Here is a 25,139-nt window from a genome sequence, read left to right as displayed (position 1 = left end):
TCTCTGGCTTTTGATTAATGTCAGTTTAAGGTTTTGATGTCAGTTTGCTCTCATTCTATTTTAATGTGTTTATTTTCATATGATGAATGTTTCCTATTATGTACTGTGTTTTGTTGGACAGCACTTTGGCACACTTCTGTTCATTTTAAATGTGCTATAGAAATACATTTTGACTCGACTTGAGTATTAAATCACAGCAGCGTCCATCTGTGAAGGACGTAGGCTGTCAAACATACATAAGTGTTAGCCAATCATAGCAGTGGGCGTTTACTTCTGACAATCCATCATGCCTATTCAAACAGAGCGTTCTGATGAGGGAAGTCAAAACAGGACAGACAATAGCTTATTACTTTTAAATTGTTTTTTGACGAAAAATATTGATAACATAATAATAAGTGGACCTCAGAGAACAGTACAAAATAATTAAAAAGGCATTTCATGACCTATTAAAAGCTGATATTCTTTTAGCATGAGTTACAATAGATTGTAAGAGCAGACTGATTGCTATAAAAGGAGGGAAGAAGTGCTTCCAATCATTGTGTTCTTGTTAGTGGTTACCTTCAAAGAAACACATGCAGCCATCCTCGCTTTGCATCAAAATGGCCTCACATGCAAGGAAATTGCTACAAAGAATATTGCACCTGAAGAACCATTTACCAGATCATCAAGAACTTCAAGGAGAGAGGCATCACTGCAGTGAAGAAGTCTTCAGGATGTCCCGGAGTGTCCAGTAAGCACCAGGACTTTCTCCTCCTGAGGAGTCAGCTACAGAATCGTATCACAAGCAGTGCAGAGCTTGCTCAGGAATGAAAGCAGGTTGGTGTGAGATCTTCTGCATGCACAGCGAGGCTAAGATTTTTGGACAAAGGCCTGGTGTCAAGAGGTGCAGCAAAGAAGCCATTTCTCTCGAAGAAAAACGTCAAGGACAGACTGAAATTCTGCAGAAAGTACAAGGATTGGACATCTGGAAAATAAATTGTTTGGAGAAGAAAAGGTGAGCGCTACCATGAGTCCTGTGTTGTGCCAGCAGTGAAGCATCCTGAGATCATCCATGAGTGGGCTCTATCATAATTCTGCCCAAAAACACTGCCAGAAATAAAGAATGGTATCAAAACATCCTGCAAGAGTGACTTCTTCCAACGATCCATGAGCAATTTGATCCGTGCATTTTCCAGCATGATGGAGCACCATGTCACAAAGCAAGAGTGATAAAGAAGTGCCTTGAAGATCATGACACTGAAATTTTGGATCCGTGGCCAGGCAGCTCCCCGGATCTCAGTCCCACAGAGGACCTGTGGTCAGTCCTCAAAAGGCGAGTGGACAAGCAGAAGCCCAGAAATTGTGATCAACTCTTACAACAATTAAGACAAGAATGGATCACAATCAGCCAGGATTTGGCCCAGAAGCTAATATCCAGTTTTTATGAACACTCTAAAGTTTATGAACACTCTAAATACTGACTCTGATTATATTTTCTTGCCAATAAAAGTATTTAAAACCTATGATATACTTATCATTGTTTTTCACTATAAAAATAATCTACAAATACTGGAGCAGCAAACTTTGCAAAACACAAAACTGTACATTGAAAAACAATGGAAAAGTGCAGTGAAATGCAAAATCTTTCTGTTTGTATGGGCCCTAAGACTGTGCATTTTAGGCTTAAAAGATAATCAGCTAAATTTGGTCAATACAATTATACAATACAGATTGTTTCAAAGAAGCTTCACAGAAACTGGAAAATCTATAAAAAGATCAACATGTAAACCAACAGAATCAATAGGCCTAATGTTAACTTTTTCAAACAAGAGATGAAGTCACTTTAGTGTTGTAAATAAGTACATTTTATAAATTCTGAAATGTCCAAATTCAATTCAGCTATAAGCAGCTCTACAGAAGGCTATAGTGTTACTATTATACAGTTCAAGTCAATGTTGATTAATTCATATCAATATCACTGTTGATTCTGCAAATTTCATAAATTATGAAACAATATAAAGTGAAAGACATTAACTAAAAGACACAAAACACCAATTTTGATATCATGGGGCCTATATATTGGATATAGAATAGAACAGTGTGCAATATACGTCAACCTGAGAGTAAATAAATTATGTCCATTGTGCAGACTTTAGTTATTCTTACTCTCACACACACACACACACACACACACACACACACACACACATACATGCACACATTAGTGGCATTATTTCTCTCACGACCACAGTCTCCTCTTTCCCAGTCGCACGAGTTAGCAGTAGGACACACAGATTCTATGACACCTCCTCCATTCCACATGTTTTCCACGGAAACATGGCACTGAGTGTTGGTGAGTCTGTGATGTGTTTTCATATGCTGCAGTGTTGGTCCCAGCAGTGCTGACTGTAGTGACTGCCACTTTCTCACGGCCCGTTCTGCACTGCTTCACCCCTCCCCGTATGTTTCCTCTGGTGCCAGTGAGCGTGTGTGAATGACAAGTGTTGAAAGACAGACTATTAGTGAAAGTGTGTATATGTGTCAGTATGTCTGATAAACAAACACGCACATGCTTGGACACTTCCCATAGAGGAAGTGTGTGGAGGACAGGAAATCTGAACACTGGCCTTCTGGAGTTAATCTTCCGCTTGTCCTCTTCTCATCCTCTACAATAATCTTTACCTCATATTCCCTTCGGCCTTATCCATCTACTCATGTTCCACTGAAGACAAAGATTTCCGAAGTACAAACTATCCTGCAGATGAGTCCCAAATGTGGTTACATTATTCATAAGAGTGAAGATTAGACAGCATTACAAAACACACGGACAAGAGGCTACAGCGATGCTGTTACTGCATTTATTGACAGAATAATATGCGTTAATTATTTTATGGCCTGAACTTTATTAAAAACGACAGTAAAATATATATGCAAATATAATGACTGTTTTCGAAATAGTCAAAGTGTTTTCAATTTAATACATTTTTAATAATAGTTCTAATTCTACAATATAATGACTGATTTTGGACTGGGTTGGAATTGGTGGGAAGTTTCAGTTCATGTCATGTGTCTTTTTGTGTTTACATCATGTCCGTAAACAGGGAAAAGAGGTCCAGCTATTAAGGCAGCAGATACTATCAGTCATCCTCAAATTAATCTGTGCAGAAAAGCATTTAAAAAACGTATAGTAATAATAACCCTTCATCCTTAAATCAGATCTTATAGCCACACATTTCTTACACTGGAATGAAACAAATGAATAGTACTGTTTCAGTAAAGACTGGAGGGATGATAGACAAATTTACTGTCCCATATGATTTCTGTGCAGTGTTTGGTGTTAAATGTCTTTACCTTGTAAATAGTCTAATGGCACTGTAGTGGAATCAGATCACACATGCACAGAAAGTGGGATAATGTGTCACTAACAGGTCCATTTCTCAGGGGAAACATGCTAAATGGAGATGAGAAATTCATTTTAAGGCAAAAGCTGTGTCACTAACTAAAATGAATTTAAAGAACAAACAGTACAAGCTCTGACAGCCTGTGTATAGGAAATGGGATATCATCTAAGAAAGCTGATAGAAGGATGAAGCAGATATACAGAGCGTATACAAGCTGAGCTGACACAATGTTTTAAAGTCCCCACAGAAAATCCACTGATCTACAGCAGATAGTTGGTGTCCAAGCATGAGTGGGCTAGAAATGACTCAATCAAAAGGAAGGGCAAGAGCCATTTTTCCTCGAAAAACAAAATAAGCTCATGCTACAAATGCTGTGAACTTTTGTCCAATTTCCGGTTTTATGCGTGTTTGGTGGTGGCTGATGGGGATTAATGTGGTACAGTCGTACTGTGGTGTCAGAGCAAAAGCTTAATCTGCTGCTTATAGTAGTTAGCACCATTACACTCATTTAGTGAAGCTTTCAAATGATGTCATGAATCACACTACAAGCAGATCTGATGGAGAAAACACTTCTCAGCTAAGAGAACTTTAAAGTCTAAAAAAGTGATACAGACCCACACTGAATTTTTTTTTAATTCATCCAATTAAAACATTTTAGGGTAATGATTCACATCTATATTTATTAAGTTTAGCCAATGACAAATAAATATCTTTCCTTAAGGGTCGTTACCCAAATTTTTTTTAAATGGATGAATGAAACATTTTTTTTTTCAGTGCATGTGAAATCAGAACCTTGCATCGTATGAAAAACATGTAAAATGTCATGCCTGCTTTTATAAAGCAGTCAGTCAGGGTTGTAGACTATGAGTCTAATCGACATTTTGATTGTTGTGATTGGCTGAGGTGAGCTCTATTTTCCGTCCCTTGCTGTGTTGACACAAAAATCCAGAACAATCCCACAGGAAAGCATTATTATGATGTCATTTGTTGCCCTGGTTTATTTTGGCTCCGGGTCCGTGGTATCCACTCAACCTGACTTCAAACTGGGCAAAAAATCCCAGGCTTCTTTGAGCTTTCACAGGCACCACATTTAAGCACATTTTCATTTACAGTAGGATCAAAATTCATATGTGAATATGACTCAGAGTGTTTGTGTGCACTCTTAGACATAATTACAAAAAATTGCACCATTAGGCTTGCTACTGCAGTACCTCTCTATCAGGACAACTTTGTGCCTTATTTAACCTTAAAAGGTTTATAATAGTAGGTTACTATTAGGCACCTTTTAGGGGTTGAAAAGGTACAAAGATTTTCCTTTAAAGGGTACCGCCCCAGTGGCAAGTTGTTTGAAATGCAAATTTTTTCTTTTCTTGATTTATTTATTTTTTTAAATGTACTTTTTGTGGCTTAAATTTAGGATACCCAAGCACAACAGCACTATATTGGCACACTGCTCACATTTTTTCTGACAGCACATATGTTTTCTATGCCACATGTCAAAAATGATCTCTATGGCAAACGTGTGTATAGGAAGCTTGAATAAACCACACAATAGAAGCATCTAAAATAAGTTTTGATATCATGTTCATGCAAAGACAGAGTATTTCATGGATTCTTGAGAGGTGGGACAAAACATGGTGCATATTGAAAAAAGTAAAACCTTGTACTCAGACAAATGAAACTAGATTAATGTATCTTATATGTACTAAGCTACTGAGCTATGCTTTGATTCAAACTTCCAACTTTATACCTTGGACTATGTATATACAGTTTTAACTTTATCTTTAACAATTTATGCTTTTAACATTTCAAAACCCATTCTCAGTCATGCTAGCAGACAGATTACACTTTCATATGTGACCAACAATTCCACAACAAATATAAAATATCATAATGATAACTATAATATTTTAATAATAGTTCTAATTCTACGATATAATGACTGATTTTGGACTGGGTTGGATTTGGTGGGAAGTTTCAGTTCATGTCATGTGTCTTTTTGTGTTTACATCATGTCCGTAAACAGGGAAAAGAGGTCCAGCTATTAAGGCAGCAGATACTATCAGTCATCCTCAAATTAATCTGTGCAGAAAAGCATTTTTTAAAAAAAAATAATAATAATATAATATAATAACCCTTCATCCTTAAATCAGATCTTATAGCCACACATTTCTTACACTGGAATGAAACAAATGAATATGAACCTGCTTCAGGAGAATAAAATGATCTAAACATTTCAAATAATTTCCTCAGAAATTGGTAGATGGTGTTGACATATGATTGTGACAGGAAATATTAACATTAGAATAAAAAATATTCTAAAACTATAAAAACTATATATATATACATATATATATATATATATATACATATATATATATATATATATATATATATATATTACCAGAGCCTGTCTGACATTGATGTACTCTGCAGAGGTGGAATGTGGGGTCCTTTAGAGTAACAGCTGCCCCTGATATTCCCTGATTTTATTATATTTTAATGAATGTCTGACGGTGTGGATAAAAACTCAACTTTGAAACCTTGTGAAACACAAGTGTCCATGAAAAACAAACTTGCTTTGGTGAGATATTATTAAGTGTTGCTTTTGATAAAACAAGCTCTTTTTCATCATTAAAAAACATTGAATGCATTTTTTAGCATGTGAATGATTGAACCCTTCCCTTTGATGTAGTGAGAAGGCTATAGTAGCATAGATTTGATATAATAATGATAAAATTAAATTGAAGGGGATAATTGTGTGAAATACATTATATCATTAACCCCTATTAAAACCTCATAGCAGTTACAATTGTTGGACACGTTTTGTCCCATATCTCAAGAATCAGTGATTAAAGAAATTTTCAGCAGAACAGAGATAAACTGAAATAATTTATGATGGTACAGGCTAAATTACAAAAATCCAAAGTCAACTGTCAAATTTAAACACATTAAAAATGTCATTTTCTGGGAACATTGAGATAAAGGAGTAAACATTTAAATAAAATTACAATGTACTGTACACACACACACACACACACACATATTTACTTAGCCATCTAAATGAGGACACTACACAGACTTCTGTTTTATATACAGATAGTTATGGATTTTGGAAACTAATCCTAGCCTTACCCATCATAGGAAGCTTTCTGCACTTTTACAATTAAAAAAAAACTTTGTTTACTGTATTTTTATACCAGTTTCACAAATGAGGACATCCCCAAAGGGAGGTTTTTGGAGATTTTGTCAAGTTTGTCAAATTTGTCCCCAAAAACATGATTAAGTATGTAGACACATAAGTAAGGGATAATACAAGTAAGGGGCGCTAATGACAAGCTGACTATATTTTTACACTTATTACTTACCAAATAAATAAAAAAATGGAATGAAATAAATTAAACACAATAATTTGAGTTTAAATGATTTCATTATGTGAGAAGAAAGAGACCACAGAGTGATATGAGAGATATGAAGCTAGCACAACTATGTTGCAAATTGGTTGCCTGGGACAACAGTTAATTAACGGTCAGTTTAATAATAATTATACAAAAATATTCAACCCCAGTATGCCACAATTGACCAATTAAAGTAAAGTATTCCAGCGAGCTGTGTAATAATCACTGCTAATGCTTCGACCTCCAGTTTATACACACACAATCAAGAAGAGTAGACACTAATGCTCTTTAGATAACTTCCAGGTTCTATTGTCTCAACAACATTACTGACAGGAAACAGCACTTCATCCCCTTCCTGTCACAGCATACAGACTGTGTGATGAAAAGAGATCTTTGAAGGTGTAGATGAATGAACGTAACAGGAGAAGTGGATACGGAGGCAGTGAGCTGTCAGCTCATTCCTCAGGGAATGACTCTCATGGGCATGAACACAGAGGTCAAAAGAAGACAAAGTCTGGAGGACGTTGCTCTAATGTGCTGACATCAGGATTTAGGCATCTAAAGTTTGTCCAACACAAAAGGCTACACTAACCTACTGAGGGGTAAATAAATGAACCCTCAGTAAAGGTTAAAGAAAGAAGGGACTTCTTCAGAGCTCCTTCCTGCCCAGGAAGAAACACATAAGGGTGAATTAAGTGGATCTGACCTCCTTTAGAGAAAGACAGACAGAGAGAGGGTTATGAAGAAAGTCTGTGACTTTGGGGAAAGAAGTACAGTATCATGGCATTCTCATGATAATTCCAATGGGTTTTCTACTATGGTTTCTATCAAGACGTTGTAAAATTAGTCAATATGTGAAAAATGAGAGGTTAATCCAAGTCTTATAAAAGAGACACAATCTCTTGTGGACACATTTTAAGAACTAATTCTCATTATTACTTCACATGCATATTACCAGCATATCGGTAATCGAGCAATCGAGAATTGGACACTAAAATAATATGTGACCCAATCTCAGTAACACTATACACATATATGCACCCGTACCTAAACATAACTACTAAAACCACTACCTTTCTAAATATGAAAGTAAATTTGGAGTTTATAAATGGAAAAGTTAATAGTGATAGTTAATATTTAACAGTGAAAATGTGTTTCTAAATCTAAAGTGTTACCTGGATCATTGATAGATCATTGATAGTGAATACTGGTTTAATTTTTTTTTTTATTACAGGTCTATATCTGCAGAACTGGCAGTGTTGTTTTTGTAAAAGCTTAATTTAGGGGTTGACCGATATGTGTTTTCCATGATACCGATTATTACAAATCAATTCGACCAATAACCAATATTTTGAACCGATATATGTCTGATGTAAAAATGAAAATTAATATAGTATATAGTCTAATATAGTGTTCCTGTAGCTCAAGTGGTAGAGCATTGCGTTAGCAAGCAAGTAAGTACAAGGTTGGGGGTTCGATTCCCCGGGAACACATGATAGGTAAAAATTTATAGCCTGAATGCACTTTGGATAAAAGTGTCTGATAAATGCATAAATTTAATTTAAATTTAATATTTAAATTAAGAATAACAATGGCTCTTGCAACAAAAATAAATAAATAAATAAAACATTCTTTAAATTCTTTTAAATTATTTTATAGACAAATTGGTTTTGAAAATGACCGATACCGATACCATTAAACTGCTTAATTTCGTTGCCGATAATTGGTTAACGCCTAGTTTAATTTGTCTTCTTATTAAGAACTTTTCTTTTCTGTCACTCTACAAGTATAATTTAAAAACTTGTGCCTGCTCAAATATGGTTAATTTCCAGCACGATATACAGGCTCAGGACAGAGGGAAAGGGCAATGAGAGACAGAAATGGAAAGATCGTGTGCAAGACAAGATATGTGCAAAAAGTGCAGTGCGAAAATCACAAATAAAAAAAAGATTGCGTTTGTGTGAAAGTGTAACTGGATGGAAAGAGAGAAGGAGTTTGTGTTTGTGAGCAGCTGGCTTTTGCTGGAACATATCTGTCAGTGGCAAGATCAATAGATGACTGATAAAGACAGAGGTTTGGCAGAAGTCTCAACAAAAAAAAAAAATGTGTGACCACACTGGAAAACATAAGTGCTGCACACACACACATACAGTCACTGGTTTAACCCTCGCTGCAGCTCTTTCCTCTCAGGCATTTAGACTGTCAGTCAACTGTGTGGCCGCCTGGACTCAAAGGCTTCATTTAGAAACTCGTTTGCATAAAAATTCGATGAGGCTTAATTTTCTCTCCCATTCATTTTACATGCATAATTATCCTGTGAGCTCTAGAAGCCTTCCGTAAGAGTGTGGGTGTAATGTATGAGCAGAGAAAGTGTGTGTTGTCATGAATATATGTGATGAGACTGCACAGCTTCAGCACATTTGCAGGTCTAAATTCGAACTGGCCTTATGTGTGTGTCTGTGTGTAAATTACAGTAAGTTTGTCAATGTTATTATTCCGAGTTTGTGGGACTTTAAGCTGGAATTCAGTGATGAAATATGAACTCAAGGGAGAGTGAAAACTGGAATGGCAAATGGGCAGCAGTCCCATGTCTTGAGCTCAAGCATGTTTTGTGTGTGTGAGACTGTTATGAATCTCTGTGACCCAGGAACACTTTCACAGAGGTGTGTTATGATTCCATGAGCAAGGTAAACACACACTGCTGCACGCACACACATACAATGGCACACAAAACGGTACATTTACATGCAGCACTCATATTACATCAATCCCATTAACTTTTTCAACAAAAACATATTATTTTTAAATCATCAACAGACTTATTCAGTGCAGTCTAAAAGCATACAGTCTCAAATCTCAAACTCATTATTAAATATGACAGACTACAACCTTTACAACACAAATGTTGACAGCGTAAGCTCGCAAATCCTGCTTCAGGAGAGAAGATGATCTCCCATCTCAAAGAAACCCTCTGACAGACGTCCTCCTGCATTACTGTCTGACCTCAATGTCTCTCTATAGAGTGTCTTTATACTTCCAGCAGTCACGGTGGGTCTCTGAGTTTAAAATATTTAAGAAACAATCCGATTACGCACTCTGTTCCAGTCATGGCTCTTAAGGTCTACACAGAACATTCAGAACACACAGGATCGCTAACCCTACCTGTTTTTCCTCTGAAGACATCTAGCCTCTCCATAATAACTTCCCCAGATGAAGGGAGAGTTAGAGAAGGAAATGCTCTAGAGGCACAGACCTAGAGTTACCAAAAAATCTGAGGTGGGAGTGAGACACTGGGCAAGAGAGGGAGGGAAGAAGAGAAAGAGGCAGGATAAATGAGCACTCAGTGTTTTAGCTTGTCCCCCTCCCTACTCTATTGTCAAGGCAGCACTGCTTTTTCCTTCCCATGCTCGCGAGTGCCTTCCTGTCCTGCTGGAGGTGACAGCAAAACAACCAATGAGACGTCTGGAAAAACTCACAGGAGATCACTGCAGTCATAAAGACCACAAAGTCCAACAGAACACAGCCACACTGAACATTAACCAACTGCTCAAGCAAAACACTTACCAGTGTCCAAAATTAACATTTGCCCAGCATCAACTGGTGAGTTCAGTGCCCATGGATGTTAACTTTATAAAGAAATGCAATTAAAGGGATAGTTCACTCAAAAAATATATATATATAAAATTCACAATTTAATCACCCCCTTTTCATTCCAAATGTATGGTTCTTTCTTATGTTGAACATAGAATAAGATATTTTGAAGTTTGCTGGTAATCAAACAGTTGATGGTTCCCATTGACTTCCATAGTATTTCGATCCCTAATATGGAAGTCAATGTGGACCAACAACTTGGTTCTTCAAAAAATTTTCAAAATATTTTCTTTTGTGTTCAACATATGAAAGAAACTTATAGAGGTTTGGAACGACATGAGGGTGAGTAAATTATGAAAAATATTCATTTTTGGGTGAACCATCCCTTAAAACCTAAGATAAAATATACATACCTGTAATATACATCTGTGGTGGAACATCCATCTTTTAAGGACTTTATCTAAAAAAACTAATTAATAAATAAAAAGTTTATGTAGGATATTTAAAGAAAATTAAATGTCTAAATTGAGTGTGGTGACATTTACACTACTGTTCAAAAGTTTGGGGTCTTTTTTAAATCAAAAGGCTAAAGGATCAAAGGTAAAGTAAACAAAAATCAAATGAATTCTTTCTATAAATATTTGAATCTTGTTTTATGTATTATGGTTTCCACAAAAATATTAGTCATTACTGTTTTCAACACTGATAATAAGCACTAATACAGCATATTATATTGATTTCTGAAGGATCATCTGACACATCAGACTGGAGTAAGCGATGGTGAAAATTCAACTTTTCCATCACAGGAGTAAATTACTTTAAAAAAAGAAAAATAATAAAAAATGGGTATTTTAAAATGTAATAATCACAACCTTGTGGACCATAGATTATAATACAATAGTGAATGTGATATATTTCTCACATCTTGCTACCAAAACAAAAATCTGTAAGAGCAGAATCATGATGTGTCTTTTGCTCAACTAAGAGATGGAGACAGCTAAATAATATGATTTAAAAAAAGACAAAATTTAGTGTATATTTTTTTAATAAAAAACAATTGTGTAGGGGGTAAATCTTCGCAGTTCATTCTGCATTGGCAGTTGTAGCAATGTGAAGAGAATTTTAGATCCTGAACATATTATGATTTCAGCAAAATAAAAGAGTGCAATTTTATTCACAAAAATACAGATACAACATAAATACACATAAATAGATAACTAATACATAACATTACACAGACATTTTCATTCTATGACTGCCATTTAACCAACAGCTGAATTTATGTGTCCAAACGGCTCGTGATATCCAAGGTTAAAGACACACAGATTAGGACCACAATCTCACATACACAAAACACAAATACTCAAACGAGATATAGCTGTGTTTTGGTACAAAACAATCAGAGCCACTGAACCACTGGTGAGAGAAAAACTCTTTTAAGTACGGCACATGTTGTACTGGTCAAATACAGGTTTCAAGTATTTTCACACACTTCTGTTAGGAACACCAGGTGTGTCTTACTGATCATCTGCTTGAATGTTGTCAATTTCTGTTTATATATCACTTACATGCATTTCTATGAGGTACAGAGAACTAAGACATCTCATAGGTTGACACAGGTACACACCGCACACAAAAAAGCGCGCACAGGCAGCATCGAACAGGCTTTCAATTGACTGGCAATACCACCTGTACGTTGCCATGACAACAGCTGCCCGGTCTCACACAGCAACACACAGCTCTCTCTCTTTCTGTTTATGTCAGGGTACAGCCCTTCTCCGAGAGCATGACGTCAGACTGGGAGAGAAAAGTATGAATGAAAACAATGTGTGTATAGAAAGCAATCTGTGTGCAGAGCACTGTGCACTCCAGACAATACACAAACACACACATACATCACCAGATGCAATATTCGAGGGCTAAAGCTGTGCTCTACAATCAATAACTTGATCTAAAACAGCAATCTGCACACTCGGAGCTAGTGACATGAATCAGAATCAGAAATACGAATCAGAATTATAATACAACCACTTTATTCCACATTACTGAAATACACTGCATGACAGAGATGTGATCCGGAATCTTCCAGTGATTCAGATTCAGATCATTCCAGTACACTGAAAAAAAGATAGAGGGTCTGTTGTGAGCGCATTCACTGCAGTGTAGTAATGTCCGGTTTGCGAACGAATAATTCGGTTCTTGACTCGAGAACAAGTCAATCGTTCATTCGTTATCTGGCTCGGCTCGGTGTTCATCTTCAGTTCTCTCTTCACAGCAGTTCAGTCAGTGTACTGTTTGAGTAAATGAATTACTCCGGGATATTGGTTTGTTTGAACTCAGAGGGAGTGTCAGCCACATTAAAAAAGTTAACAGCTTAAGTCATTTGTGGATTAATGCTTATTGGAGACGCAAACTTTTTCAAATGATTCAGTTCGATTTGGTGAACTGGTTCAACCGGTTCACTAAGAAGAACCGGTTAAATCGAATGATTCGTTCGCGAACCGGATACCACTACACTGCAGTGAACGCACTCACAACAGACCCAGAAGAGAAGACAATGCTGAATAAAGTCGTAGTTTTTTGTTATTTTTTGGACCAAAATATATTTTCGATGCTTCAACAAATTCTAACTGACCCTCTGATGTCAAATGGACTACTTTGATGATGTTTTTCTTACATTTCTGGACATGGACAGTATACCGTACACACAGTTTCAATGGAGGGACTGAGGCCGGCGACACACTGGATGCATGGCGCAAGCGTCTCAGCTGCGTGGCGTGTCCGCTTTTAATTCGGCTCACATGTTAACAGGTTTGAGCTTGCAGACTGCCTGCGTGAGACGCGCGTCTCAGGCACGGCTCGAGCAGCGCGGAAAACGCGTGCATGCTAGAAATAGAACCGACGCCTATTTTTCACGCGACACGCGCAAGTGTTGGAAGCGTTTCCAGGCAAAATATAATAGGAAAATATGTTTATATGTAATTTTGTACACAAATACATATTAATTCATGACATTTTGATATTTGAAAGTCTATAGGTTGACATAAATTCAGATATAAATGTAATTTAAAAAATAAATAAATAATTATAGATTTTCAAATATTGCACCTGTCAAACATAGTCTATTTTGCCGTCAATACTGTTGACGGTGTCCTTTATCAGTAGGCGTAGGTGTAGGTGTGTAAAAAAAAGTTGATATTGTTGTCATGAAGACAAGATCCTGGTCTGTCGGCGGCCTCCCTCTATGTCACCTACAGCAGCAGCAGCGCGCCGTGCCGTGTCAGGCACGGTTCTGGTGTGTAAAGACACAGAAAACGCGAAGCAGCCGCCACGCAACTGACACGCAGCAAAAACGCCACGCAGCCAGTGTGTCACCGGCCTAAGAGCTCTCAGACTAAATCTAAAATATCTTAAACTCTGTTCTGAAGATGAACGGAGGTCTTACAGGTTTGGAACGACATGAGGGTGAGTCATTAATGACATAATTTTTGAACTATCCCTTTAAGCACACTGAAAAAATACACTTTACAACAAACACTGGATCCAGAATCAGAGTATGAATTGGGATCAAAAATCAAATAACAAAGAATAAAAATCACTTTATTCTGAATCACTGGTTCAAAACACACCGCACAAAGAAATAATCTGGATCCAGAACCAGAAGTTAGTATCTGATTCACTGATTCAGAATCTTCAAAAAATACACTGTGCAGCAAACACTGGATTCAGAATCAGAATTAGAATCAGAAAACAATAAGATTTAGAATAAGAATCCCAAACAGTATCACTTCACTCTGACTCTAAACCGATTTGAAACCATCTACTAAAATATATGCCTAACTGAATGTTGGATTCAGAATCAGAAATAAGAAACAGAATCAGACATGATTCGTAAAACCAAACAGATTCAGGAAACCGTCACAATACATTGCACAGTGGATTCTGAATGAGAGCCAAGCAGCATTTAACAAATCAACACTAGAAGACAAAGAGACGTGTGCTTGATTCTGCTCTGTAAAAATACCATGAAGCTGCCTTGTTTTAAACACCATACAGGCTCAGCTGAGCTCTGTTGCCATGAATAGGTTCATCTCTACTTAAGACCTGTACGCTTTTGTGTCTCTAAAGCACTGGAATTTATCTGCATTCTTATATCTTAGGAGATCCTGGAGAGTGTGATTGTGTTAAATAAGACGTATGTTTTCTTGTACCCGTTTAGTGTGCATGTGTGTGTCCTCTCTAATTCACAGATAAGAGACAGAGTGACAGCTCCCCATCTCAACACTTCCCTCCTCCTCTGTCTCTCTCATCTCCCCATCCTGATCGTCTTCTCCAACTGCCATCACTCCTCGTCTGTCTTAAACCTCTCTCCTCCCAATCCATTTCCCACCACCCCTTTCCCCTCTTTCCTCTCATCTTTTATTTTGTTCCTCACTCTCTCTGATCCTCTCTGACTCCGGCTGTCTTCTGTGTCTGTGTGGGTACACGCTTCTAAAGGCTTGTCACTTCTTTGGTCCATTCCTTTTCTCTCTTTTTGGATAAAGGGAAGAAAGCGCAAGAAGTTTCAAAGAGCTCACAGCTATAACGAGAGACCGAACCGTGATTTTAAACCAAGCAGTGACCCTGACTACAGTAGCAACCCTGATTAACCAAATGAAACCAGTCACTGAGATTGATGTTCTCTCACACGTGCACATACACACACACACACACACACACACACACACATAAGATGACATGTACAGCCCCTGAAGTGATGGTAAAATAAGAGCTAGGAATTGTGAAGTGTGATGTAGTGCAAGAATGCGCATGTGATAAATCCGTGCACACGTCTAGGTGTGACATAGGTACATATGTGTGCACTTTACCTGTTGCCCCCTTGGTTTTGTGCCTCCCTTTGGCCCGGCGTTGGGAATTGCCCATTGCTCCGTGTTTCCTGTCCCAAAACATCACCTCATCCCAAGGTTGAAGCCACCGGGTTGACAATGACTGAGAGTGTGTTGGTACGTCTATGTGTGTGAGCACGGCAGCGCATGCATGTGCCCACCTGACACGGAGCAGTCGGCGAGACTGAGTCTGTTTGTTTGCGTGAACGTGAGTGTGTGAGGGTGCATGCGTGTGTGTGTGTGTGAGTGTGTGAAAGAGAGAGAGAGAGCATGCGCCCAATCCAGTTCGATTCCAGCCAGTCAGAGTACAGGGTCTGCGTTCATTTCATTGAGAGCTTGGGAATATATGGATGTAGGGAATACCAAAATGAGGAGAGGGAGAGAAAAAGAGGGAGGGTGTAGATAGAGGAGGGAGGTGGATGCTTTATCAGCGCTGAGTGATTCTGAGGAGAGGTGGAGCCGCTGCGGTTGAAGGGGGGAAAAAAACAGATAGAGAGAGGGGCGACTGAGGAGAGACTCGGTGCACATGAAGAACATTTTCACATTCTGTACTGTGACCATCATCAAACCATTCAATGTTTTCTTCCCAAGAATAAAAAAAAATAATACCACATTGTATGGCAACCAAACTAAACAAAACTGAGTCACAAAAAAGGAAAAAAGAATAGTTCACCCAAAAATGGAACCGCTGTATGACCCGAATGACTTGCTAAATGATACTGAAAATGGATTCATTGGATGGAGGCAGATCTAAATGCCATCCTGCAAAGAGACAGGAAATAAATGGGGTTTTACTGGACTAAATGATTGGAGAGGTCTGGCATACATCACCAGAGAGAAGACTGTTGTTTCAGCAGAACATAGACTAAAAAAAATTAACAAACGTATGCATTGTGCATGGATGAATCGTTCACAATAAAATCAATAGTATGCATTTAAGAAAAAGGGTGAATTTCCATGCTTTTGCAACACTGTACCACAGTCATGCCAATAAAGACTGAGAGAGTGAGAGATGACGGTGGGCATGATAGAGGAGGACAGAGCAAGGAGCAAAGATGCGGCAAACAGGGAGAGAGTGAGGGAAAAGAGAGGGAGCGAGAGATGAGAATCACAGGAGGCAGAGAGCTGGAGAGGAATATTGAGAGGAGGGGAGTTGGAAGGAGAGAGAGCAGACGCGGTAAGTAAAAACAGACGCTATAGGCGAGAAAGGCAAATAGAGAAAAAGGGTGTCTCTTGGTGAGAAAGGTGATGTAAGGCGACAGCAGTGATAGTTCACCACTAAATACAAACACACAAACGCAGAGTTCTGCTACATAGGAGCTAGTACGTGTGTGTGTGTTTGTGTGTGTGTGTGTGTGTGTGTGTGTGTTTACTGGAAAAATTTGTGATTGGTAGAGGAAGGATGCTTCCCAAGGACAGATGACTGTCAGCCCACATTTTCCTGAAAAGGATGAGTTAGGAACTGAGGGATAGAGTAATAAATAGCGGAGGATAATAAACAAGTGTAAAATCCTGTTATGAGCCAAGGCTGCTTGTGAGAGCAGCTTGCTGTCCGAGCTGCTGACGGGCTGCACACACACACACACACACACACACACACACTGCAGTGGAGAGGGCAGGTCCCTCCCTCTACTGCAGACTGGAGGTTTAACATTCAAAGCCACACCACTGTTCTCCATTATCAATTCATCACAGACATCTGTCTGGTAAACATCACATGCCCCGTCCCTTCACACAGACACTCACACAGAGGTCACATCTGTATATGTGTACACTCACCTGCTCTCACAGACCAAAAGATGCAGTGAGATCGATACACACTCTCATGACGTCATACTTGCACATTTTACCACACACAAATACATACACACAGATGCAAATGCCTTCTTGCAAGATATATTTAAGACCATAGGGAGTGAATAACTTTTAAGAACATATATTTATAAGAACATCACATACAACATCATGTATACTGTGAAATAACACAGTGTTAATCTACACATACATTTATAAAATAAAAAGACACACACACATCCCTCTCTCTCTCTCCCTCACAAACTGCACACAGCACAATGATTAATCAGCAGAGCACACACTCCAGTGACCAGAACCTGCCTTGTACATGTTGATAATACACACACACACGTTTTTACATTTATTGTTTATATATCAGGTTAAATGATATTTCTATCTCCTAACCCCTACTCTTAAACCTAACATAATCAAACCGAAATATAAATATGATTCAGCTAATTTATGAGCATTTGCAACATAATATTCAGGGTATTTGATTATATTTTACTGTATTAGTGAGGCCATTTGCCCCTTGATAGTATAACCAAACCTGTACACTAGGGCTACACAATTAATTGAATTTCTAATCGTGATTACAATTATATATGCCATAATTACATAATTGTTCAAAGCGGCAATTAATCGTTCAAAGTCCACTTATGTTATTCTGCACACTTAAGATATGTTTTTTTCTTTCTTCGTGTTATCTTAAGGGTTTTCCCATTATTTTATTTTAGTTTTAGAAGAAATCAATCCGAAGTATAGTTGACATTTGAGGCTAAATACTATAGAAAAGCACTAAAGGTTTTTCCGTTAGAGTGTTTTCAGCTTGTTTATTTTCATATAAATATACGATATTGCAGTTGCATCAAACAATGGTATAAACATCATTCAATGTAAATAGTGATAATCGTAATTAATCATCACAATTTCAAGGGAATAATCGACAATCGATTTTTGTCATTATTGTGCAGGCCTATTGTACACACACACACACACAGGTATTGACATGTTTAGCTAGCAGTGTGACATTCTACACTGCATTTAAATCAATTGTAAATGACAAATTTGTGGTATATTAAAAGGTGAATTCAGTTACATTTAATTTGTAGTATCTAGTGGTTGACCAATTTAAGTTTTTTAAAAGATAATAAATAACACAAGCATAGTACTTATTGTCATTACTTTTGTTTTTATTTTACATAATATCTACTAGAATAATTGAAAATAAATAATTAGAAAATGATCAAGTTAGAAAATTTCTACTACTTCTAAAACATCCTATTATGGTGTTTTCCAAAACAAAGACATAAATAAAAGGAAGCAAACATTTGAACTGTGTACCAGGCAAAGCTAAATTTTCATATAGCACACAGTGAATATGACCAACTTGAGACAGCAGGGGTGACTTGGCGTCTCAGGACAGTCCATTTCAGCTATAATTTCTTTATTTGCTGAGTGATAGAGCTAGTAGTCTTCTGATACACAAGAGTAGACTACTCACAGTAGCCAATCACAACACAATTCCTATTTATTAACTTGCACTTAGTGAGGGGTGGGATATAGCGTCAGTGATAGATACTGCAGAGGAGATCAAGTTGAACATTAAGATATCGAAAAACCATGTGTGTACATTTAACGAGGGTCTTTAAAACGTAATCAAATTTAAAATTAAGATAAATTAAGATATGGCATTTGTGGAGCTCACTTTTCCACTGCAGAGGCCATTTAAACGACAATATCTAATACACTTCCACTGAATTCAACATTCAAATCTCAGACATTTTATAAAACACTCACTCATACCTGTAGGCACTCTCCCCCTCAAACACAGACAGGGTTTACTCTTTCACCTCAAATAGAAATACTATGTCAGTGTTTCCAGGACCCTCTGTAGTGATCAAACAGCCTTCCTTTAAAAACAGGAGAGTGAGGAAGGAAGGGGCAGAGGAAGTGCTCAGGCAAAGACTTGGCTCAGTTGTTGAGAGCTCTGCACAGGGCAATCTGAGGTCAAACACACACACTGACAAACCATTACCTGAGTAAACACACTGCACAATTACACACACAAAAGTCTGTTCATGTACTATTCATGCACATTCATACCCACTCATGAATACTTATGTTGCTGTTATACAGTGGAGTTCAAAAGACTGAGACCACATTGAAAATCTGTGATTCTAATTTGAGCCTGGAATTCGACAGAAGGTTTTAGAATTTAAAACTACGAAACATGAAACAAATGACTAGGAAATATGTGACCATGGATCTTGAAACCAGTCTTAAGTAGCACAGGTATATTTGTAGCAATGGCCAAAAATACATTGTATGGGTAAAAAATTATAGGATATTAAGTAAAGATCATGTTCCATGAAGATATTTTGTAAATATCTCCTAAAACTCCTACCATAAATATATCAAAACTTAATTTTTGATTAGTAATATGCATTGCTAAGAACTTAATTTGAACAACTTTAAAGGCAATTTTCTCAATATTTGGAATATGTGTTGTTTTTTTGTTTGTTTGTTTGTTTTTTTGAACCCTTAGATTCCAGATTTTCAAAAAGTTGTATCTCAGGCAAATGCTGTCCTATCATAACAAACCATATATCTTTGGAAAGCTTATTTATTCAGCTTCAGATGTATAAAATCACAATTTAGAAAAAAATTACTGATTTTGTGTTCCAGGGTCACATACTTCTCATTCACACATTTCCAGACAACTAATCAAATAATCAAATCACATTGATCTTGTGACTCTTTGTCACATACAGTCAAAAAGGTTAAGATGCTTTTTGGATCATGCTGGAGACACATGATCATCAGATTTGACACTAACCTTTGGAGTTCATGCAGCTTGAGTGCTGCTGCCATTAAAGCAAAAGAGGGACAAATAAAAGACAAACAACAAATGTTTGGGTCAGTATGACTGTAGGGTGCATTTTGGTGTCCTGTAACTCATTTGCCATGATAACTTAACATAAAAATGAAATGAAAGGGTGTTATATTTGGCTAAGTTTTTTGTTTTATATTCATGACAAAAGCATTACTTGGCTCTTTAGATACATTTTCAAATTTTATGTTTGTTTATTTGTTTTGTATAAGAGGATGCATGTTATTTTGTCCCCACACATGTCCCATGCACTGCACATTTAATCTGAATGATAGTAGATTGTCAAATCATAAAATAAAATAAAAAAATATCTTATTAATATTTTGTTAAATAAGACTCAACTTGAGTGTATTGATCATTTGGTAATAAAGGCTATATTTTTATTTAACAAAAAAGAAGAGATTGTCCATGTCCCTTGAATGGTTGTCCACCGTCGTATTGGGGATTCATCCCCTTTATTGACATCTTCAGTGGCGGGAATTTCAGCGGCTGAGGTGAATAAGTTGGAGACTTTTTTTTTTATTGACAAATTTTCTTTGTCTGAGTTTGGTTCCTTGCTTTGCCAAAGCTTAACATGTCCACCCTGTCGGTATAAAAAAACTTGTAAGTTTCAATATACAGTACCAAATTTTCTTCAATAACCAGTTAATATGCATATTAATTAAGTTAATATGCTAATTAAAGCTAAAAATGTCTCTGTTGGCCACTTAGACTCGACAGAGTGGACATAAACATGACAGGGTGGACATACCATTCATTTGTGGATAATATTGCTAAAAAAATAAAATGATTATGAGTGGTGGGGGGGGGTATCAATGTGATTGAGGATGTAATTATATTATTTTTTATTATTATATTATTTTTTATAATAACCCTATTTAGGAAAGGGACATCATACCTTTCATAAATTATAAATTTATTTAAATAAATTATAAATTATGTTTCTATAGTACTTGAGTGTCTATTATTTATGATATGACATAAAGCGAATGGGAAATTAAAATTATTATTTTTTTTTTGTATTGTGAAGTTTGAAAGGCACTCAAGGTGATATCGACCCGTTTATATCAATTTTACTTTTCACTTCTGAGACCACACTGAGTGATATCCAGTATATCATATTTTACATGTTACAAAAATACAGTACTAAGGTTTGTTCACACAAGAAGAAGATTCAGTGCAAAAATGTGGTCTGATAAACATTTTCATTTGAATGAACAGCTGTTGATTTGTCTGTTCAGGCCTCTATGGAGAGGGTTTTAATCTTTTTTCCTTTGCACTATGAATAAAGCTGGTCAACCAACGAGATTCAAGCTTTTGGTCACATGCCCAGAGCCTGTGCTGTTACATAAAACAAAGGCTTGGTGGAGCTTATGAGCAGACTATTTTGCTAAGTGGAAGTAAATAACAGAGGAAAAATACATAACCGGATGTTTGAAAATGGCTTTATTTTGGTTTAGTAGCAGAAAGTCATTGAAACTAAATGAGGATGAGTAAATGTGTCGCGCTGTCTAGTCTCTAGTTCCCTGGGTGTCCACTAGTGGGCTCACTTCCCCTTAGGCACTTCACCATAGGCACTACAATTCCCACTAGCTTTGTCCCTTCATCACAGTAATTGCACTCCTGCTATTGCACCAGGTGCCTTCACTTAATTGTCATTAGCCTCCCTATATTTACCAGTCCTTTCCTGTTGTCTGTATGGAGTCCTTTGCTTTCGTATCCAGTTTTCTCGTCTCCCGAGTTCCTCGTATTCCGAGTTCCCGTTCCTGTTCCCTCTTTGTTTGTTTGTTTTTGGACTGCATTCTGGTTTTGACCCTGGCTTGTTTTGGATTACGTTTTGGATTACCCTAATAAAGACATACCTGCACTTGGATCTCTCTCCCTGTGTTTCACTGGATAGCGATCATCACAGAAGGACTCCATTAGTTTAGATCCAGCGGTATGTCTTTTCATGTTTCCTCCCCAGCCAGTATGGTGGAGCGGAGGGCTAAATATTTCAAATTAACTACCTTCCGCCAAGAGGGCAATGAGGTGGGTGCCATGGCACAGGTGTTCTGGTCCCTGGCCGAGGGCATGGGATATAATGATGTGGCCCTAAAAGACTATTTTAATAGCGGGCTGGATGACCCGGTTCCTCAAAAGGAAATGGCTCAGTTAGCCACATTTGGGTTCTGGGAATTCGTGTGCTACTTGCAGCATCGGCTTCCGTGGGATGCCCCAGCCACTCCTGTCTCTTCCGGTGGGATGGCCGCCAGCTCAGCGCCACTACACAAGAAGTCTGCCAACCCAGCGTCACAGCACAAGGTGGTCGTCAGCCCAGCGCCACTGCCCAAGATGGCCACCGGCCCATCGCCACTGCCCAAGATGGCCGCCGGCCCATTGCCACTGCCCAAGATGGCCGCCGGTCCAGAGTCATGGCACATGATGGCTGCTTGCCCAGCGCCTCTGCACCAAATGACAGCCACAGTTGACCTTCCAGAGTCGAGTCAGGTTCCCGTTGACCTTCCATAGTTGAATCAGGTTCCCGTTGACCTTCCAGAGTTGAGTCAGGTTCCCGTTGACCTTCCAGAGTCGAGTCAGGTTCCCGTTGACCCTCCAGAGTCGAGTCAGGTTCCCGTTGACCCTCCAGAGTCGAGTCAGGTTCCCGTTGACCTTCCAAAGTCGAGTCAGGTTCCCGTTGACCTTCCAGAGTCGATTCAGGTTCCTGTTGACCTTCCAGAGTTGAGTCAGATTCCCGTTGACCTTCCAGAGTCGGGTCAGGTTCCCGTTGACCCTCCAGAGTCGAGTCAGGTTCCCGTTGACCCTCCAGAGTCGAGTCAGGTTCCCGTTGACCTTCCAGAGTCGATTCAGGTTCCCGTTGACCTTCCAGAGTTGAGTCAGGTTCCCGTTGACCTTCCAGAGTCGGGTCAGGTTCCCGTTGACCCTCCAGAGTCGAGTCAGGTTCCCGTTGACCCTCCAGAGTCGAGTCAGGTTCCCGTTGACCCTCCACAGTCGAGTCAGGTTCCCCGTTGATCTTCCAGAGTCAGGGCTAGTCACCGTTGACCCTCCGGAGTCAGGGCTATTCACCGTTGACCTTCCGGAGTCAGGGCTAGTCACCATTGACCTTCCGGAGTCAAGCCAAGTCACCATTGATCTTCATGAACAAATGCAAGTCACCAATGATCTTCATGAACAAAGGCAAGTCACCATTGATCTTCATGAACAAATGCAAATCACCAAAGATCTTAATGAGCAGAGTCAGGCCACTAATGATCTTCATGAGCAGAGTCAAGTCAGCATTGATCTTCTGGAATCCAGTCTAAACACCATGGGATTACCAGAGTCTCTCCACGTCTCTGTGGAACTACCAGAGCCTCCCCACGTCTCTGCTGCACTAACAGAGCCTTTCCATGTCTCTGCTGAACTACCAGAGCCTCTCCACGTCTCTGCTGAACTACTAGAGCCTCTCCTCGTCTCGGCTGAACTACTAGAGCCTCTCCTCGTCTCGGCTGAACTACCAGAGTCTCTCCTCGCCTCTGCGGAACTTCCAGAGCCTCGTCACGTCTCAGCCGAACTCTCTGAGCGCTCGACTGATTCAGTCGTGGCCACGGAGGCTACCCTTAACTTGTTCATGTTCTCTGTTTCAGACTTGCCTAACCAGACTTGCTCTCCGGTTAATTCGATCCCACTGGGGTGGTCTTCTACTCCGCCCTGGGGGGTTTCTGTCTCGAACGCACGGATGTGGTGGTCTTCTTGCCGCCCTGTTGGGCTTCTGTCTCGACCACACGGATGTGGTGGTCTTCTACTCCGCCCTGGGGGGCTTCTGTCTCGACCGCACGGATGTGGTGGTCTTCTACTCCGCCCTGGGGGGCTTCTGTCTCGACCGCACGGATGTGGTGGTCTTCTGCGCCGCCCTGGGGGGCTTCTGTCCCGACCGCACGTATGTGGTGGTCTTCTGCGCCACCCTGGGGGGCTTCTGTCCCGACCGCAGGGATGCGGTGGTCTTCTGCGCCGCCCTGGTGGGCTTCTGTCTCGACCGCACGGATGTGGTGGTCTTCTGCGCCGCCCTGGGGGGTTTCTGTCTCGACCACAGGGATGTGGTGGTCATCTGCTCTGCCCTGGTGGGCTTCTGTCTCGACTGCATGGATGTGGTGGTCTTCTGCTCCGCCCTGGTTGGCGTCACGTTATGTCCTTCCTGGACTTGTGTTTTGTGGTTGTTTTGTTTTGCTCTTCTGTCTGTTTTCCATCTATGGACCTGGCCCTCCGTCCCTCCCCCTGATCCTCCGCCGGTCCACCTCCCTCCTGGGTTCCTTGTCTTTGTCTTTCTCTTTGTTTCCCTCTAAGGACCTGGCCCTCCGTCCCTCCCCCTGATCCTCCGCCGGTCCACCTCCCTCCTGGGCTCCTTGTTTTTGTGTTTGCACTTCTTGTCTCTGTTTCCCCATTTTACTTGGTTCTCTTGTCGCTGTTTCCCCCTTTTACCTGGTCCTCTTGTCTCTGTTTCGCCATTTTACCTGGTCCTCTTGTCTCTGATTCCCCATTTTACCTGGCCCCTCCGTCCCTCCCCCTGGTCCTCCGCCGCTCCACCTCCCTCCTGGTCTCTTTGTGTCTTTGGTCTCTTCTTGGGTTTGGGTGGAGCATCTGGCAGCTGCTCCGTGGAGGAGGGAGTAATGTCATGCTGTCTAGTCTCTGTTTCCCTGGGTGTCCACTAGTGGGCTCACTTCCCCTTAGGCACTTCACCGTAGGCACTAAAATTACCACTAGCTTTGTCCCTTCATCACAGTAATTGCACTCCTGCTATTGCACCAGGTGCCTTCACTTAATTGTCATTAGCCTCCCTATATTGACCAGTCCTTTCCTGTTGTCTGTATGGAGTCCTTTCCTTTTGTATCCAGTTTTCTCGTCTCCCGAGTTCCTCGTATTCCGAGTTCCCGTTCCTGTTGCCTCTTTGTTTGTTTGTTTTTGGACTGCATTCTGGTTTTGACCCTGGCTTGTTTTGGATTACGTTTTGGATTACCCTAATAAAGACATACCTGCACTTGGATCTCTCTCCCTGTGTTTCACTGGATAGCGATCGTCACAAAATGATAACAGAACTTTCAATTTTATGTGAACTATCCCTTTAAAACGCACAAACAAATAGTTTTGTGTGTGCAGTGATGTGACTAAATTGGAATAACTCAACACTAACTGCAGTACCTGCAACATTAATCAGCACATC

The 25,139-nt window shown here is 39.4% G+C and overlaps 1 protein-coding gene across 5 annotated transcripts in view; it reads right to left on the bottom strand.

Moving 5' to 3' along the window:
- The window catches only part of nhsl2 (NHS-like 2), an 85,351-nt gene that overhangs the window by 28,683 nt on the left and 31,529 nt on the right, over positions 1 to 25,139 (bottom strand). Inside the window, exon 1 of one of the 5 annotated variants that reach the window (XM_059535279.1) lies at positions 15,238 to 15,579. The exons of 3 other annotated variants lie outside the window; for them this stretch is intronic. In XM_059535279.1, coding sequence (XP_059391262.1) covers positions 15,238 to 15,319 — 82 coding nt within the window. In that variant the 5' untranslated portion in view covers positions 15,320 to 15,579. Of the gene's footprint in view, positions 1 to 9,940; positions 10,075 to 15,237; positions 15,580 to 25,139 lie in introns of those variants that run through there. One more of the 5 variants, XM_059535288.1, reaches the window with a different exon arrangement.

Source organism: Carassius carassius, chromosome 3 (genome assembly GCF_963082965.1).
Source record: "Carassius carassius chromosome 3, fCarCar2.1, whole genome shotgun sequence".
NCBI lineage: Eukaryota > Metazoa > Chordata > Actinopteri > Cypriniformes > Cyprinidae > Carassius > Carassius carassius.
This window is presented reverse-complemented; position numbering and strand designations above follow the sequence as displayed.